Below are 17,035 nucleotides of genomic sequence, written 5' to 3'. Positions count from 1 at the left end.
TTCCCCATCCTGAATCCCCCTCCCACCTCCCTCTCCGTACCATCCCTCTGGGTCATCCCAGTGCACCAGCCCCAAGCATCCTATATCCTGCATTGAACCTGGACTGGCGACTTGTTTCATATATGATATTATACATGTTTCAATGCCATTCTCCCAAATCATCCCACCCTCTCCCTCTCCCACAGAGTCCAAAAGACTGTTTTATACATATGTGTCTCTTTTGCTGTCTTGCATATAGGGTTAATGTTACCATCTTTCTAAATTCCATATATATGTGTTAGTATACTTTATTGGTGTTTTTCTTTCTGGCTTACTTCACTCTGTATAATTGGCTCCAGTTTCATCTACCTTATTAGAACTGATTCAAATCGAGGAAACCAGAATTGAAAGAGACACGTGTACCCCAATGTTCATTGCAGCACTGTTTATAATAGCCAGGACGTGGAAGCAACCTAGATGCCCATCAGCAGACTAATGGATAAGAAAGCTGTGGTACCTATACACAATGAGTATTACTCACCTAAAATTTTAAATATATTCTTCCATTCATCTGTTGATGGACATCTAGATTGCTTCCATGTCCTAGCTTTTGTAAATAGTGCTGCTGTGAACCTTGAGGGCCATGTGTCCTTTGGATTATGGTGTCCTCAGGATATTGCCCAGTTGTGGGATTGCTGAGTCATATGGTAGTTTTATTCCTAGTTTTTTAAAGAATCTTCATACTGTTCTCCATAGTGGCTGTATCAATGTACATTCCCACCAACTGTATGAAAAGGTTTCCTTTTCTCCACACTCTCTCTGGCATTTACTGCTTGTAGATTTTTTGATGATGGCCATTCTGACTGGTGTGAAGTCCTACCTTATTGTAGTTTTGATCTACATAGGATGTGAGAGTTGGACTATCAAGATAGCTGAACGCTGAAGACTTGATGCTTTTGAACTGCGCTGTTGGAGAAGACTCTTGAAAGTCCCTTGGACTGCAAGGAAGTCCAACCAGTCCATCCTAAAGGAAATCAGTCCTGAATATTCATTGGAAGGACTGATGCTGAAGCTGAAGCTCCAATATTTTGGCCACCTGATGCAAAGAACTGACTCCTTGGAAAAGACCCTGATGCTGGGAAAGACTGATGGCAGGAGAAGGGGATGACAGAGGATGAGATGGTTGGATGGCATCACCCACTTGAGAGACTTGAGTTTGAGCGAGCTCTAGGAGTTGGTGATGGACAGGGAAGCCTGGTGGCCTGCAGTCCATGGGGTCGCAAAGAGTCAGAACTGAATTGTGACTGAACTGAATTGACCTGAAAAATTAGTGATGTTGAACATTTTTTCATGTGCCTTTTGGCCATCTGTCTGTCTTCTTTGGAAAGTGTCTATTTAAGTCTTCTGCCCATTTTTTTGATTTTTTTTTTTTTTTTGAGTTACATGAGCTGTTTGTATATTTTGGAAGTTAATCCCTTTAAAATTGCTTAGTTTGCAGATATTTTTTCCCATTATCAAGGTTGTCTTTTCATCTCATTTATGGTACATATACACACTGGCATATTGTTGTTGTTCAGTTGCTAAATCATGTCTGACTCATTTTCAACCCCATGGACTGTAGCCTATCAGGCTCCTCTTCCATGTGGTTTCCTAGGCAAAAATACTAGAGTGGCTGCCATTTCCTTCTCCAGGGGGTCTACCTGACCCAGGGATTGAGCCTGCATTCTCCATTGGCAGGCAGGTTCTTATCACTGAGCCACCAGGGAGGCCCACATTGGAATATTACTCAACCATAAAAAGGAACAAAATTGGGTCATTTGTAGACATGGATGGACCTAGAGTCTGTCATACAGAGTGAAGTAAGTCAGAAAGAGAAAAACAAAAATGCATAATTAACATATATATGTGGAATCTAGAAAAAATGGTACAATATAGATGCTATTTACAACAGTAGGAATAGAGACCAGTGAGTTGTTTCTGGTCTGACCCAAAGTGCTATGAAATCTACACGAAGCCTCACTTTCCCACAGGCAGGGGGAGGTGGCGCTTGTTCAGCCTCCTCTTATGACCCTCATGTAGTTTATCTGAAGGAAAAGTAAACTTGATGGTGAACGTGACCCTCCCACGGTGTTTCCCCATGTCTGGCCCTTTAGCAGCTTCTTCACAGATGATTTTGAGAACTGAAAGTCATGATTCAAATCTTTAAGAGGGAGACAAACACAGGGCCTTGTGAGCTGGGAAACACTTTTCAGCATAAAATTCATTTCTTGAATCAAAGTATTTTTTAAATATTTGTGTAAATTCTCTTTATATGTATGCTGCTGCTGCTGCTGCTGCTAAGTCACTTCAGTCGTGTCCGACTCTGTGTGACCCCATAGACGGCAGCCCACCAGGCTCCCCCATCCCTGGGATTCTCCAGGCAAGAACACTGGAGTGGGTTGCCATTTCCTTCTCCAATCTTTATATATATAAAACGTAATAATTTTTAGATGTAAAAATGTAAAGAATAGATGGTTGACTCTGGTTAAGGGGATAAGTTGGAAAATTAGGATGGACATATCTACACTACCATGTGTAAAACAAATAGTAGGTGGGAAGTTGTTTTTGTGTAGCACAGGGAGCTCAGCTTGGTGTTCTGTGGTGACCTAGAGGGTTGGAAATGGTGGTGGGGAGGGAGGTCCAAGAGAGAGGGGATATTTGTATACATGTAGCTGATTCACTTCCTTGTACAGCAGAAACTAACACAACATTGTAAGACAGCTATACCCCAATTAAAATGTTTTTAATTTAAATATTCCCACAGGAAATGTTTGTACAAGCTTTCTACAAAAAATGATTTATATGAAAATCCACTCATTGAAATTTGGTATTTGTTTTATTGATCACTTGCTAAGAAACTTAAACCCATTAGCTGTTTACCTTCTGAACTGGGGGACTATGCAGACTTAAAAAGGAGGAAGGGATTCTGTTATACATTCATATAGGATGCTGCTGCTGCTGCTGCTGCTGCTAAGTCGCTTCAGTTGTGTTCGACTCTGTGTGACCCCATAGACGGCAGCCCACCAGGCTTCCCTGTCCCTGGGCGGCAAATGCCTGTTGATGGAATTCAGGAATTTGAGCAGCTTTCAGAATTTAAATAACGCTGATGTGTCATCTGAATGGGAAAAAAGTACTTGATGGAATATTTGCTACAGGAGCTATCCCCACTCTTTTTATCATTGTGAGCTGAAGAGACGTTGGGTGGGCTGTTTTGATTCATAGCTGTTTGATGCATAGTAGTGATCATTGGCACCCCACTCCAGTACTCTTGCCTGGAAAATCCCATGGACGGAGGAGCCTGGTGGGCTGCAGTCCATGGGGTCGCTAAGAGTCAGACACGACTGAGTGACTTCACTTTCACTTTCCACTTTCATGCATTGGAGGAGGAAATGGCAACCCACTCCAGTATTCTTGACTGGAGAATCCCAGGGGTTGGGGAGCCTGGTGGGCTGCTGTCTATGGGGTCACACAGAGTCGGACACAACTGAAGCGACTTAGCAGCAGCAGCAGCAGTGATCATTTATGTCATTGAAAACACATACATTTAAATTATGATATTTATTTACAAATTCTTTATGTTTCTATAAATCACTTAGTGAGAGATTAGTTGCTAATTTAGATTAATTACCTCATGTCAAAATCTAATTTGTAGTCTCTTCAAATTTAGTTGTTTAAGAGATGGTGCGCTTACAATTTAACATGATCTTTTCGTACTCTTTAAAGCTACTTGGGCATAGAAGTAGCTACTTTATTATTTATTTTTAAAAGTTTTACTAATTTTTATTACAGTATAGTTGTAGCATAACCATGTTGTGTTACTTTCTTCTGTTCAGGAGAGTGAACCAGTTATACATATATATATATCCTCTCATTTTTTTTATTTCTTTCCCATTTAGGTCACCACAAGCACTGAATAGAGTTCTCTGTGCTATACAGTAGGTTCTCAAGTAGCAACTTTACATGAAAGTAAATAGACACTTGTAGTTAGATGTTTACAAGGAAATGCTAAGTCTTTTCTCTTTTTCACTGTTAATTCATGTGTTGGCTGTAAAGCATACCAGAGTTTTAGATTATGGGACATACTGTAAGTAGTGATATTTGAAATGAGGGGAAAGGAAGATCAACTACTTTTTATCAGTTTAGTTCAGTCACTCAGTTGTGTCTGACTCTTTGCGACCCAATGGACGTAGCATGTCAGGCCTTCCAACATCAGGCCTTCCAGCATCACCAACTCCCGGAGTTTACTCAAACTCATGTCCATTGAATTGGTGATGCCATCCAACCATCTCATCCTCTGTCGTACCCTTCTCCTCCCACCTTCAATCTTTCCCAACATCAGGGTCTTTTCAAATGAGTCAGCTCTTAACATCAGGTGGCCAAAGTATTGGAACTTCAGCTTCAGCATCAGTCCTTCCAATGAGTATTCAGGACTGATTTCCTTTAAGATGGACTGGTTGGATCTCCCTGAAGTCCAAGGGACTCCCAAGAGTCTTCTCCAACACCACAGTTCAAAAGCATCAAGTCTTCGGCTCTAGCTTTCCTATCATCCAACTCTCACATCTATACATGACTACTGGAAAAACCATAGCCTTAACTAAATGGACCTTGTTGGCAGAGTAATGTCTCTGCTTTTTAATATGCTGTTTAGATTAGTCATTACTTTTCTTTCAAGGAGTAACTGTCTTTTTATTTTGTGGCTGCAGTCACCATCTGCAGTGATTTTCGAGCCCCGCCAAAAATAAAGTCTGCCACTATTTCCACTGTTTCCCCATCTATTTGCCATGAAGTGAAGGGCCTAGACGCCATCATCTTAGTTTTCTGAATGTTGAGCTTTAAGCCAACTTTTTCACTCTCCTCTTTCACTTTCATCAAGAGGCTCTAGTTCTTCACTTTCTGCCATAAGGGTGGTGTCATCTGCATATCTGGGGTCATTGCTATTTCTCTCCAAAATCTTGATTTCAGCTTATGCTTCATCCAGCCCAGCATTTCTCATGATGTACTCTGCATATACGTTAAATAAGCCAGGTGACAATATACAGCCTTGATGTACTCCTTTCCAAATTTTGAAACAGTCTGTTGTTCCATGCCCAGTTTTAACTGTTGCTTCCTGAGCTGCATACAGATTTCTCAGGAGGCAGGTCAGGTGGTCTGGTATTCCCATCTCTTTCAGAATTTTCCACAGTTTATTGTGAGCCACACAGTCAAAGGCCTTGGCATAGTCAATAAAGCAGAAATAGATGTTTTTCTGGAACTCTCTTGCTTTTTCGATGATCCGGAGGATGTTGGCAATTTGATCTGTGGTTTGTATGCCTTTTCCAAAACCAGCTTGAACATCTGGAAGTTAATGATTCATGTATTGTTGAAGCCTGGCTTGGAGAATTTTGAGTATTACTTTACAAGTGTGTGAGATGAGCGTAATTGTGTGGTAGTTTGAGCATTCTTTGGCATTGCCTTTCTTAGGGATTGGAATGAAAACTGACTTTTCCAGTCCTGTGGCCACTGCTGAGATTTCCACATTTGCTGACATATTGAGTGCAGCACTTTCACAGCATCATCTTTTAGGATTTGAAATAGCTCAACTGGAACTAATTATCTTTGTTCTCCTGAGTTTTTATTAGGACTTTTCATTGAATTAGGAAAACCTAGAATGTACCTGCAGTTTATACATGATTTACATCCTCCTCCATGTTGTTTCTAGAGGAAAATAGTGATTTGTATATTCTTCTTTATAAATATATTTTGTGAAAGCGTTGAGCTCTTACACAATCCATTGTATATGTGTAGTTACATATATATATATATAAATTTATTGATTCTATATTGTATATATGTAAATTTCTGTATAAATTTTACTTATAGAATAAAATACACAGTATCTTTATAAACTGCCTACCATGCTTCCCTTGTGGCTCAGAGGTTAAAGCATCTGCCTGCAATGCAGGAGACCTGGGTTTGGTCCCTGGGTTGGGAAGATCCCCTGGAGAAGGAAATGGCAACCCACTACAGTATTCTTGCCTGGAGAATCCCATGGATGGAGGAGCTTGGTGGGCTACAGCCCATGGGGTCGCAAAGAGTTGGACACAACTGAGCGACTTCACTTTCACTTTCACCATGGTTTAGCATCATTGAGTATAAGGCAGAGATCTTGTGCTGAGTGATGTTTCTTTATTTCAGGGTTAACTGTGTCTACCATCCTTTTTGGCATCACAAGATCTCTGTTGATATTCTATGTCCTTGTTAATTCTTCACAAACTTTGCATGACAAAATGTTGGAGTCCATTTTGAGAGCTCCGATATTGTTCTTCAATAGAAATCCGATAGGGAAGTCAGACACCAAGTTTTTCTATGCCTTGTTAACACTTTTAATGCCTAATTATGTTTGATATTTGAAAATGGAAGAGATGTTAGGACAAAAATCACTGTGCATGTTGATTAGTTTTATATAAAAGTTTCATAGCTATTTTTTCCTACCAGAGGAAATCTGAATATAGGAGTGTATGAGCTTTTGTTGCAATTTATGTGTGTCTGTAAAGATAAATTAATGATTATTTTGCAGGATGGTTTAGGAGTCCATTTGCTGTGGGGCATATGAAACATCCACAGATAATGAAAACGTGTTGAAGTGTTTTTGACAAGTTGTTGGAATGTTGGCTGTGTTTCATGGTGTTAAGCTAACTAGGAAGGCCCTTCTTCCAGGAACATCTCTGTAGGAGACAGGCTGTGTGTGTCTTTGTTTCATTGCCCATTTGTTTCTGGGACCACAGAGCTCTGACATGCCTTAATACTTTGAGGTTTACCTAAATGGTAATGGAAAATTAGTTAAAACACAAGATCAGTTAAATGTATACATCCTCCTCAATAATATCAGCTCTCTAGTTTTGCAATGGACTTTTGGTTACATTTAAGCAGTCTTGTGGTGTGTGGCAGGTGGATCTTCAGTGTTAAAGAAGAGTGTCCTAAAGGTTTCCTAGTGGTTGCTTCCTATACCTTGAGGCCTTTGACCTGTCTTGCTTCAGAAAGTAGCTTCCTGACCTGGGTTCCTATGAAAGGTTAGTTCATCAGTGTACATGCCCACGCTGTTCAGTTGGTTAGACTTGTGCTGAGGCCCAAGGTGGCTTTGTTTTTGCAGGTGATGATTGACAGGACATGTCGAGGCAGGGATGAGGGCTGGAGGGAAGATAGGAATAAGCTCAGCGTGGTTGGTCATCAACTAGCTGTGTGACCAACAATAAAGCAGGTAGATACTACTGGGCAGGCAGATCTCCAGGCAGGATGGTGTCATGGTTATAATTATAGATTCTAGAATCAGCTGTCTGGGTTAAGTTCTGTTGCTAGTTACTAATAGCAATAGCCAGTTATAGTTATGTTAATCTTTATGTATGTGCTAGTTATTTCATTTCTCTGTGTCTCAATTTTCTAACCCATAAAATATGAGGATACTATTAACACATTGGCAAAGACTAGAGGTTGCTTTAAGAAAATTAGAGATACCAAGGGAACATTTCAAGCAAAGATGGACACAATAAAGGACAGAAATGGTACGGACCTAATAGAAGCAGAAGATATTAAGGAAAGGTGGCAACAGTACACAGAAGAACTATACAAAAAAGACCTTCATGACCCAGATAACCACTATGGTATGATAACTCACCTAGACCCAGACTTCCTGGAGTCTGAAGTCAGATGGGTGTTATGAAGCTTCACTACAAAAAAGCTAGTACAGGTGATGGAATTCCAGCTGAATTATTTCAAGTTCTAAAAGATGCTCCTGTTAAAGTGCTGCACTCAGTATGCCAGCAAATTTGGAAAACCCAGCAGTGGCCAAAGGACTGGGAAATTTCAGTTTTCATTCCAATTCCAAAGAAAGGCAATGCCAAAGAATGTTCAAATTAGTGCACAATTGCACTCATCTCTCACACTAGCAAAGTAATGCTCAAAATTCTCCAAGTGAGGCTTTAACAATACCTGAATCAAGAACTTCCAGATATTCAAGCTGGTTTTAGAAAAGGCAGGGGAACCAGAGAACAAGTTTCCAACATCTGTTGGATCACCAAAAAGGCAAGAGAGTTCCAGAAAAACATCTACTTCTGTTTTATTGACTATGCCAAGGCCTTTGACTGTGTGGATCACAATAAACTCTGGAAAATTCTGAAAGAGATGGGAATACCAGACCACGTGACCTGCCTCCTAAGAAATCTGTATGCAGATCAAGAAGCAACAGTTAGACCTGGACATGAAACAATGGACTGGTTCCAAGTTTGGAAAGGAGTACGCCAAGGCTGTATATTGTCACCCTGCTTATTTAACTTATATGCAGAGTACATCATGTGAAATCCTGGGCTGGATGAAGCTCAATCCAGAATAAAGATTGCCAGGAGAAATATCAATAACCTCAGATATGCAGATGACACCACACTTATGGCAGAAAGCAAAGAGGAACTGAGGAGCCTCTTGATGAAACTGAAAGAGGAGAGTGAAACAGCTGGCTTAAAACTCAACATTCAGAAAACTAAGATCATGACATCTTGTCCCATCACTTCATGGCAGATAGGTGAGGAAACAGTGGAAACAGTGAGAGACTTTGTTTTCCTGGGCTCCAAAATCACTGCAGATGGTGACTGCGGCCATGAAATTAAAAGACGCTTGCTCATTGGAAGAAAAGCTATGACCAATCTAGACAGCATATTAAAAAGCAGAGACATTACTTTGCTGACAAAAGTCCATCTGGTCAAAGCTATGGTTTTTCCAGTAGTCATGTATGGATGTGAGAGTTGGACCATAGGAAAGCTAGTGCTGAAGACTTGATGCTTTTGAACTGTGGTGTTGGAAAAGACTCTTGAGAGTCCCTTGGACCTCAAGGAGATCCAACCAGTCCATCCTAATGGAAATCAGTCCTGAATATTCATTGGAAGGACTGATGCTGCAGCTGAAGCTCCAATACTTTGGCCACCTGATGTGAAGAGCTGACTCATTTGAAAAGACCCTGATGTTGGGAAAGATTGAAGATGGGAGGAGAGGGGGATGACAGAGGATGAGATGGTTGGATGTTATCACCGACTCGATGGACATGAGTTTGAGCAAGCTCAGGGAGTTGGTAATGGACAGGGAGGCCTGGCGTGCTGCATCCATACAGTTGCAAAGAGTCAGATATGACTGAGCGACTGAATTGAACTGACTGATTCACACACTTGTGAATATCTCAGTATTGTGGGCATTAAACAGATTAATACATTCACAACACTTAGCACATTGGCAGTGCCTAAGGAACATTAGTGAGGATGATGACATACTGTCTGGGACCTTCGTCTCCTGTGAAATGGAAGTAACTGCTGCTCTTTCCTGTTCCACAAGACTCTTATGATAATTAAATAAGATTGTTGAGGTCAGCATCATGTGTAGATTTACTCAGCACATGTGGTTTGGTCCAGGCAGGAGTAGAGCATAGCATAATAAACTGCGGAGGGCCACACAGACCTCATCTTATTATGAAACTAAATGAGGAAGTCAAGAAACACCTGGAGTAACAGGCAAATTTGGCCTTGGAATATGGAATGAAGCAGGGCAAAGACTAATAGAGTTTTGCCAAGAAAATGCACTGGTCACAACAAACACCCTCTTCCAACAACACAAGAGAAGACTCTATATACATGGACATCACCAGATGGTCAACACCGAAATCAGATTGATTATATTCTTTGCAGCCAAAGATGGAGAAGCTCTATACAGTCAGCAAAAACAAGACCAGGAGCTGACTGGGGCTCAGATCATGAACTCCTTATTGCCAAATTCAGACTTAAATTGAAGAAAGTAGGGAAAACCACTAGACCATTCAGGTATGACATAAATCAAATCCCTTATGATAATACAGTGGAAGTGAGAAATAGATTTAAGGGCCTAGATCATAGATAGAGTGCCTGATGAACTACGGAATGAGGTTCGTGACATTGTACAGGAGACAGGGATCAAGACCATCCCCATGGAAAAGAAATGCAAAAAAGCAAAATGGCTGTCAGGGGAGGCCTTACAAATAGCTGTGAAAAGAAGAGAAGCAAAAAGCAAAGGAGAAAAGGAAAGATATAAACATCTGAATGCAGAGTTTCAAAGACTAGCAAGAAGAGATAAGAAAGCCTTCCTCAGTGATCAATGCAAAGAAATAGAGGAAAACAACAGAATGGGAAAGACTAGAGATCTCTTCAAGAAAATTAGAGATACCAAGGAACATTTCATGCAATGATGGGCTCGTTAAAGGACAGAAATAGTATGGACATAACAGAAGCAGAAGATATTAAGAAGAGATGGCAAGAATACACAGAAGAACTCTACAAAAAAGATCTTCACGACCCAGATAATCATGAAGGTGTGATCACTGACCTAGAGCCAGACATCCTGGAATGTGAAGTCAAGTGGGCCTTAGAAATCATCACTACGAACAAAGCTAGTAGAGGTGATGGAATTCCAGTTGAGCTATTTCAAATCCTGAAAGATGATGTTGTGAAAGTGCTGCACTCAATATACCAGCAAATTTGGAAAACTCAGTAGTGGCCACAGGACTGGAAAAGGTCAGTTTTCATTCCAATCCCAAAGAAAGGCAATGCCAAAGAATGCTCAAACTACCGCAAAATTGCACTCATCTCACATGCTAGTAAAGTAATGCTCAAAATTCTCCAAGCCAGGCTTCAGCAGTATGTGAACTGTGAACTTCCTGATCTTCAAGCTGGTTTTAGAAAAGGCAGAAGAACTAGAGATTAAATTGCCAACATCTGCTGGATCATGGAAAAAGCAAGAGAGTTCCAGAAAAAAAACATCTATTTCTGCTTTATTGACTATGCCAAGGCCTTTGACTATGTGGATCACAATAAACTGTGGAAAATTCTGAAAGAGATGGGAATACCACACCACCTGACCTGCCTCTTGAGAAATTTGTATGCAGGTCAGGAAGCAACAGTTAGAACTGGACTTGGAACAACAGACTGGTTCCAAAATGGAAAAGGAGTACGTCAAGGCTGTATATTGTCACCCTACTTATTTAACTTATATGCAGAGTACATCATTAGAAACGCTGGGCTGGAAGAAGCACAAGCCGGAATCAAGATTGCCGGGAGAAATATCAATAACCTCAGATATGCAGATGACACCACCCTTATGGCAAAAAGTGAAGAGGAACTAAAAAAACTCTTGATGAAAGTGAAAGTGGAGAGTGAAAAAGTTGGCTTAAAGCTCAACATTCAGAAAACGAAGATCATGGCATCTGGTCCCATCACTTCATGGCTAATAGATGGGGTAACAGTGGAAACAGTGTCAGACTTTATTATTTTGGGCTCCAAAATCACTGCACATGGTGACTGCAGCCATGAAATTAAAAGATGCTTACTCCTTGGAAGGAAAGTTATGACCAACCTAGATAGCATGTTCAAGGGCAGAGACATAACTTTGCCAACAAAGGTCCATCTAGTCAAGGGTATGGTTTTTCCTGTGGTCATGTATGGATGTGACAGTTGGACTGTGAAGAAGGCTGAGCGCCAAAGAATTGATGCTTTTGAACTGTGGTGTTGGAGAAGACTCTTGAGAGTCCCTTGGACTGCAAGGAGATCCAACCAGTCCATTCTGAGGGAGATCAGCCCTGGGATTTCTTTGGAAGGAATGATACTAAAGCTGAAATTCCAGTACTTTGGCCACCTCATGTGAAGAGTTCACTCATTGGAAAAGACTCTGATGCTGGGAGGGATTGGTGGCAGGAGGAGAAGGGGATGACTGAGGATGAGATGGCTGGATGGCATCAGTGACTCGATGTACATGAGTCTGAGTGAACTCCGGGAGTTGGTGATAGACAGGGAGGCCTGGTGTGCTGCTATTCATGGGGTCGCAAACAGTCGGACACAACTGAGCGACTGATCTGATCTGATCTGATCTGATGTTAAATTGAACTCTTTCCTGTGATTATTTTCAGAAGTGGAATTTGTAGTAGACTATTTATGATGGACTTTGTTTCTGGTGTGTTTTGTCATGAAGAGAAAACCATATATAGTAGTGTTACTTGTTACCGAGTTCAAGCTTGTTCTGCTTGCCTCATGACAGCCCAGTAAGTCTTACAGATGAGGTGCAGAGGCAAGGAATAACAACTTTATTTGGAAAGCTGGCGGACTGAGAAGAAGGCAAACTAATGTCTCAAAATAACAGTCTTATTGGGGTCTGGATGCCAGGGAAGGAAGTCAAGTCAAAGGCCATTTATCTTGCAAAATTGGAGAGGGATGTGTTCATTTCTTCTTTTCTGTAGCCATTCACAAGTGGCCAAGGTCAGACTGTCTCTCTGTGAGCAGAAAAAAAGCCACTTTAGTTTAACATTTAGGCAGAGAAGTAGGATTCCCCAACAAAAGCAATGAGTAGCAAAAGCTAAAGTCACAGAGATCCAACATGCAGTCAAAACTGGCTCCTCCCTATTATAGTTCCTTTGATCTACATCTCCGCTATCTGGGGCCAGTGTCCTGTGCTTTCTCATCCTGAGTCTCCACAGGGTGCACCACCCTTGCAGGGGTGTCTGCAGAGTCCTGATGGCTGCAGCATCCTTTGTTTACTGATGTGACAGGTGGCATTTTTAGTTCACACCAAATATTTACTAGAAATTAGTTATCATCGTCTAATCTTACAGCCTTTAGTATATACTGTTGTTGTGGATTCTGAGAAGGGAAATAAACTCAAGGATTATAAGTGATCCTTTGTCATTTAGTAATATTTCTGTTTTCCTGCCTACATCCCTCTGGTCTTCTTAGATGTTTATTCACAAATCTGTGTTTGTCACACGTGGTACAGCTCTGAAAATAATGGCTTACTACTCCAGTAGTAAACTCACACTTGGAAATGGCTGGAATCCACAATTTACCAAAATGTGAGGGGATGTGAACCATCTGGAGGGAAAAAAATTAAAGAGAAGTTATGTTTATTTAAGAAGTATCATGGCAAAATTAATCTTGATAACTAAAGCAAAATTTGTGTAACAATTAGGATTGACTTAAATATTTTTCAGGTGTTTATTACTGACTTAGCACTTGGAGTGAGTCTTAGATAAGAGATCTAAAAGGAGGGAACATTCTAAAATCCACTAACCCTTCCCAGTACTGCCACAAGATTTCCCCCATTCTTTTGAAAATCAGGGCTCAATTTCAACTCCCCACCCAGACATTTGGTGATATTTTTGTTGCTCTTTAGGTGTCATCCTATTTTCTCTTTCTTTGTACCACTTAAATCACCTTATTTCATTTTATTTGAATTTGTAATATGTTAAATTTGCTGGTGTTGTTTAGTCGCTAAGTCATATCTGACCCTTTTGTGTCCCCATGGACTGTAGCTCACTAGGCTCCTCTCTCCATGGGATTTTGCAGCCAAGAATACTGGAGTGGGTAGTCATTTTATTCTCCAGATGATCTTCCTAACGTAGGGATTAAACCCATGTCCCCTGCATTGGCAGGCAGATTCTTATCCACTGTACCACCAGGGAAGCCCCTAAATACATATGTTTTAAAAAATATTGTTTTGATTATTTCATGAATTATTTCTCTTAAAGCTCCTACCTGAAGAAATGAGTAATTTTTTATATCTTGTTCTTGCAGGAAGAATTTTAAATCGTTTTTCGAAAGACATAGGTCAAATGGATGACTTACTGCCCTTGACATTTCTTGATTTCATTCAGGTAATGTAGCAGTCCTGTCAGAGCTCTCACAGGGAAAAGCAGGTGCCTGTTTCTCAAGGCCTTTTCACAGGGGCTAAGGGTGGGCCTTTCAAACTGGTGATGTGTCCTGTTATCTTGAGTCAGAGGCTATGTTTGTAAGAGAGAGGTGTGGCTGTGATGGGGAGGCTGAGTTAACATGAGTAACACCTGGGCAGAAGTGGCTACACAGTCACCTCAAGGTTGGTCTGAAGTAGTGACATGCTGGGTAAGTGGTTCTCCCTCTGCCTTCCAGGTGTCTGGTGTGGATTCCCTGTACCGTGAGCACATTTTATAACAGAGAGACAATCATCTCTCAAAGAAAGATAGCCTTGATAAACTAAATTATGCATTGTATCAGCCTTCCCAGGGGGCTCAGTGGTAAAGAAGTTTCCTGCAAATACAGGAAACACAAGAGACAAGAGTTCAGTCCTTGGGTGAAGAAGATCCCCTGGAGAAGGAAATGTCAACCCACTCCAGTATTCTTGCCTGGAAAATTCCATAGACAGAGGAGCCTGGCAGGCTGCAGTCTATGGTGTTTCAGGGACTCAGACATGACTGAGCACCAGCACGATGCATTGTATTACCACAGAGGGCACATGTTCACTGCACGGTTTTGTTTGGATAAAGCCATATGTGGTTACTTACAAAGAAAAGATTGGTAAAAATAAGTTGAAAATAATACTTTAGCAAGGACATTGTTGTTGTTTAGTCACTAAGTTGTGTCCAACTCTTTTGTGACCCCATGGACTACAGCCCTGCAGGCTCCTCTGTCCATGGGATTTCTAAGGCAAGGGTACTAGAGTGGGTTGCCATTGCCTAGGGGATCTTCCTGACCCAGGGATCAAACCTGTATTTCCTTTATTGGCAGGTGAATTCTTTACCACTGAGCCACCTGGGAGGTCCAACAAGGAGGACAGAGACCAGTTATTGAGGATACGAAGCCTTTAAGCCAGTAATTTGATTCTGGGATCAAAGTTATCTCAGAAAATGTCCTTTGTTTTTGTAGGCTTTTTCTTCTTTTTACGGGTTGATTGCTCTGCCTTGAGATGTCTTAAAGAAAGGAGAGAGAGAGAGAGAGAGAGAGACCTGTGCAATACCTTCTATCCAGCCTCTCTTTTGTCTGTGAACTTGAGGTTCTAAAGAATGCTCTCATCTCATTCAGTATCATTGCTCACATGGGGTGTTTTTTTCTGTTATTTAATTCTGTCTACTTTTCAGTGATTAAGTTTGCGGGGAGTTTTCCTTTTCTTCCCACATGTTAATTTTGGAAATGAAATGGATTATGAAAGACTGCACACAGAAATGCAGCAGTGAACTTCTCAGTGCAGATGGCATAGCCTGTGGGCAAGGCTTCCACTGTTACCAATGTGAACAAAGCTGAGAGGCAGAGGCAGAGGACTTGTACTGCAAAGATGTCTGATTGTTTTCTATTTTGCAAACTTATTTTATAAATGTGCCTTGCTGGGTTTAACTATGTAATTTATTCCCAGAAACAATTTTTTCCTAAAAACAGTGTCACATTTTAACAGTGATGGTGAATTACTTTGAAAAGATTTTGTGAAAGATTCTGTTTCTTTGCTATGGAAAGGTAGGCCAAGGTTGGGTTTCTGCCATGTACTTAGCTCATGGTTAGTTAGTGGTCATATCAGAATTGTTACATATTTTTGCATGACAGATAGAGACAAGGATAGATGTTACCTGATTTCAGTAGGAAACATTCTCATTAAAGAGGAAAGAAAAGTCTAGTCTTGCTGATTTGCAGTCCCAGCTCTGCCACTTGTAGTTCAATTATCTTGAAGTTGAAGGTGGAGGTGTCCTGCGGGTCACTGGAACTAAGATTCTGGTGTTTGAGGGGAGATCTGGGATGAGCATGGAGCCTGTGTACCCTTCACTGAGCTGTAGTAGCTGAATCTGTGAGGATGACAAGATAGCCCAGAGAGAGGGAAGCATTTTTAGGGGCCAAGGTAAGAAGACTTGATATCAGAGAGTAAATAGAGAAAGAAAAGGGAGGAGAGGAGACTCACAGTGAACAGCAAAGGAAAAAGAAGGAAATAGGTTGGCAAATCAAGGAAGGACAGGTCTTCTCAATGCAAATGAGAAGGTGAGTCTGTGGAAAGTTGTTGGTTAATTTGGAATCAGGAGATGTCAGTGACCTGAGAAGCAGGTTTCAGATGTGAGGAGGCCAGAGTGCAAAGGGCTGCAAATCCAGGAGGTGCAGAGGGAGTTGAGGTGAAGACAGTCTACTCCTGGAAGGGGTTTGAATAAAGTGGGAGAGAGGCCCATCTGGAATGTAGGGTCTGAGGAGGTGTTGCTGGTTTTGGGGGTGTACAGATTGTTAGTTGGGTGTGTGTGTGAGGTGGTGGGTGGTATTTCCCTCTCTCCCTCCTTCCCTTCAACAAGCAGGGGTTAGAGTTGAGGCCCTGAGGTACAGGGGCGAGTCAGGCATGAAGCCCTCTCCTCATGGGTCTCCTCCAGCTCCCCCAGGAAATGAAGACATCCAGAAACTCACCCCTTGCTCCTTGGGAATCCTAATTGTGGGAGCCCTGTGGAGGAAGTCCTGGAAGGCAAACTGGATGTGGGGGCTGGAGGCAGTTAGGGAGCCTGGTCCAGGAGGTGGGCGGAGCTTCCAGGAGGTGACCTTTGATCCCAGATGAGAAGGAAAGGCTGCTGCTGTGGATGCTGGGGCTGGAGGTGCTGCTGGTTCCTGAGAGGGAGCCAGTCTTTCTATCACTGGTTGAGAAGGGGAAGGGAAGGGGCTGGAAGGGGGCTGTTGAGTTTTGTTTTAAAGGATACAGTTCATGCCAAGAGTTTCCAAACTCATTTTTTGATGATTCTGCTTATCCTTGGTGTATTTGATAAACCTTGGAAGATTCTTGATCGTTTTAATTTTTATTAATTCTAAAGAGTCCAATTTCGATAAGCCTCTCTGAGCATCAGTTTCCTGCTTTGTAAATGGAGAGCATAATCCCTCCTCATATTGATGTAAGAATGAGATTACATAAAGCCTGTGAAATACTTGAGGTTGGGACTCATGGCAAGTCTTATAAAGTGTCTATTGTAATTGATATTTGAGAGCATAGGGTAACCATCACTTCTTTGCTTGTTGGCTAGTTTTAGAGAACTGTGGAACTTCTGTGTTATGAGAAAACTTGTCATGGCCTCTAGCAATAAAGCAATGTCTTATTTTTCAATTTTTTTGTTTGTACAGGCTTTTAAACAAGACCTTTAACATTTTCACAAGCATTATTTTCTTTTCTTTGCTGCTTTTTTGTATATTTCATTTGCAATTCATTTAGATGCCATTGCTGCTTGTCA

The 17,035-nt window shown here is 41.3% G+C and overlaps 1 protein-coding gene across 1 annotated transcript in view; it reads left to right on the top strand.

Annotated features, from left to right (window-relative positions):
- The window catches only part of LOC102396286 (ATP-binding cassette sub-family C member 4-like), a 157,310-nt gene that overhangs the window by 68,735 nt on the left and 71,540 nt on the right, over positions 1-17,035 (top strand). Inside the window, 2 exon segments of the mRNA XM_045162475.1 lie at positions 6,193-6,343; positions 13,627-13,702. Coding sequence (XP_045018410.1) covers positions 6,193-6,343; positions 13,627-13,702 — 227 coding nt within the window.

This window comes from Bubalus bubalis, chromosome 13, assembly GCF_019923935.1.
Source record: "Bubalus bubalis isolate 160015118507 breed Murrah chromosome 13, NDDB_SH_1, whole genome shotgun sequence".
In the NCBI taxonomy this organism is placed as follows: domain Eukaryota; kingdom Metazoa; phylum Chordata; class Mammalia; order Artiodactyla; family Bovidae; genus Bubalus; species Bubalus bubalis.
Note: the sequence above shows the minus strand (reverse complement) of the source record. Positions and strands in the feature narration are given on the sequence as shown.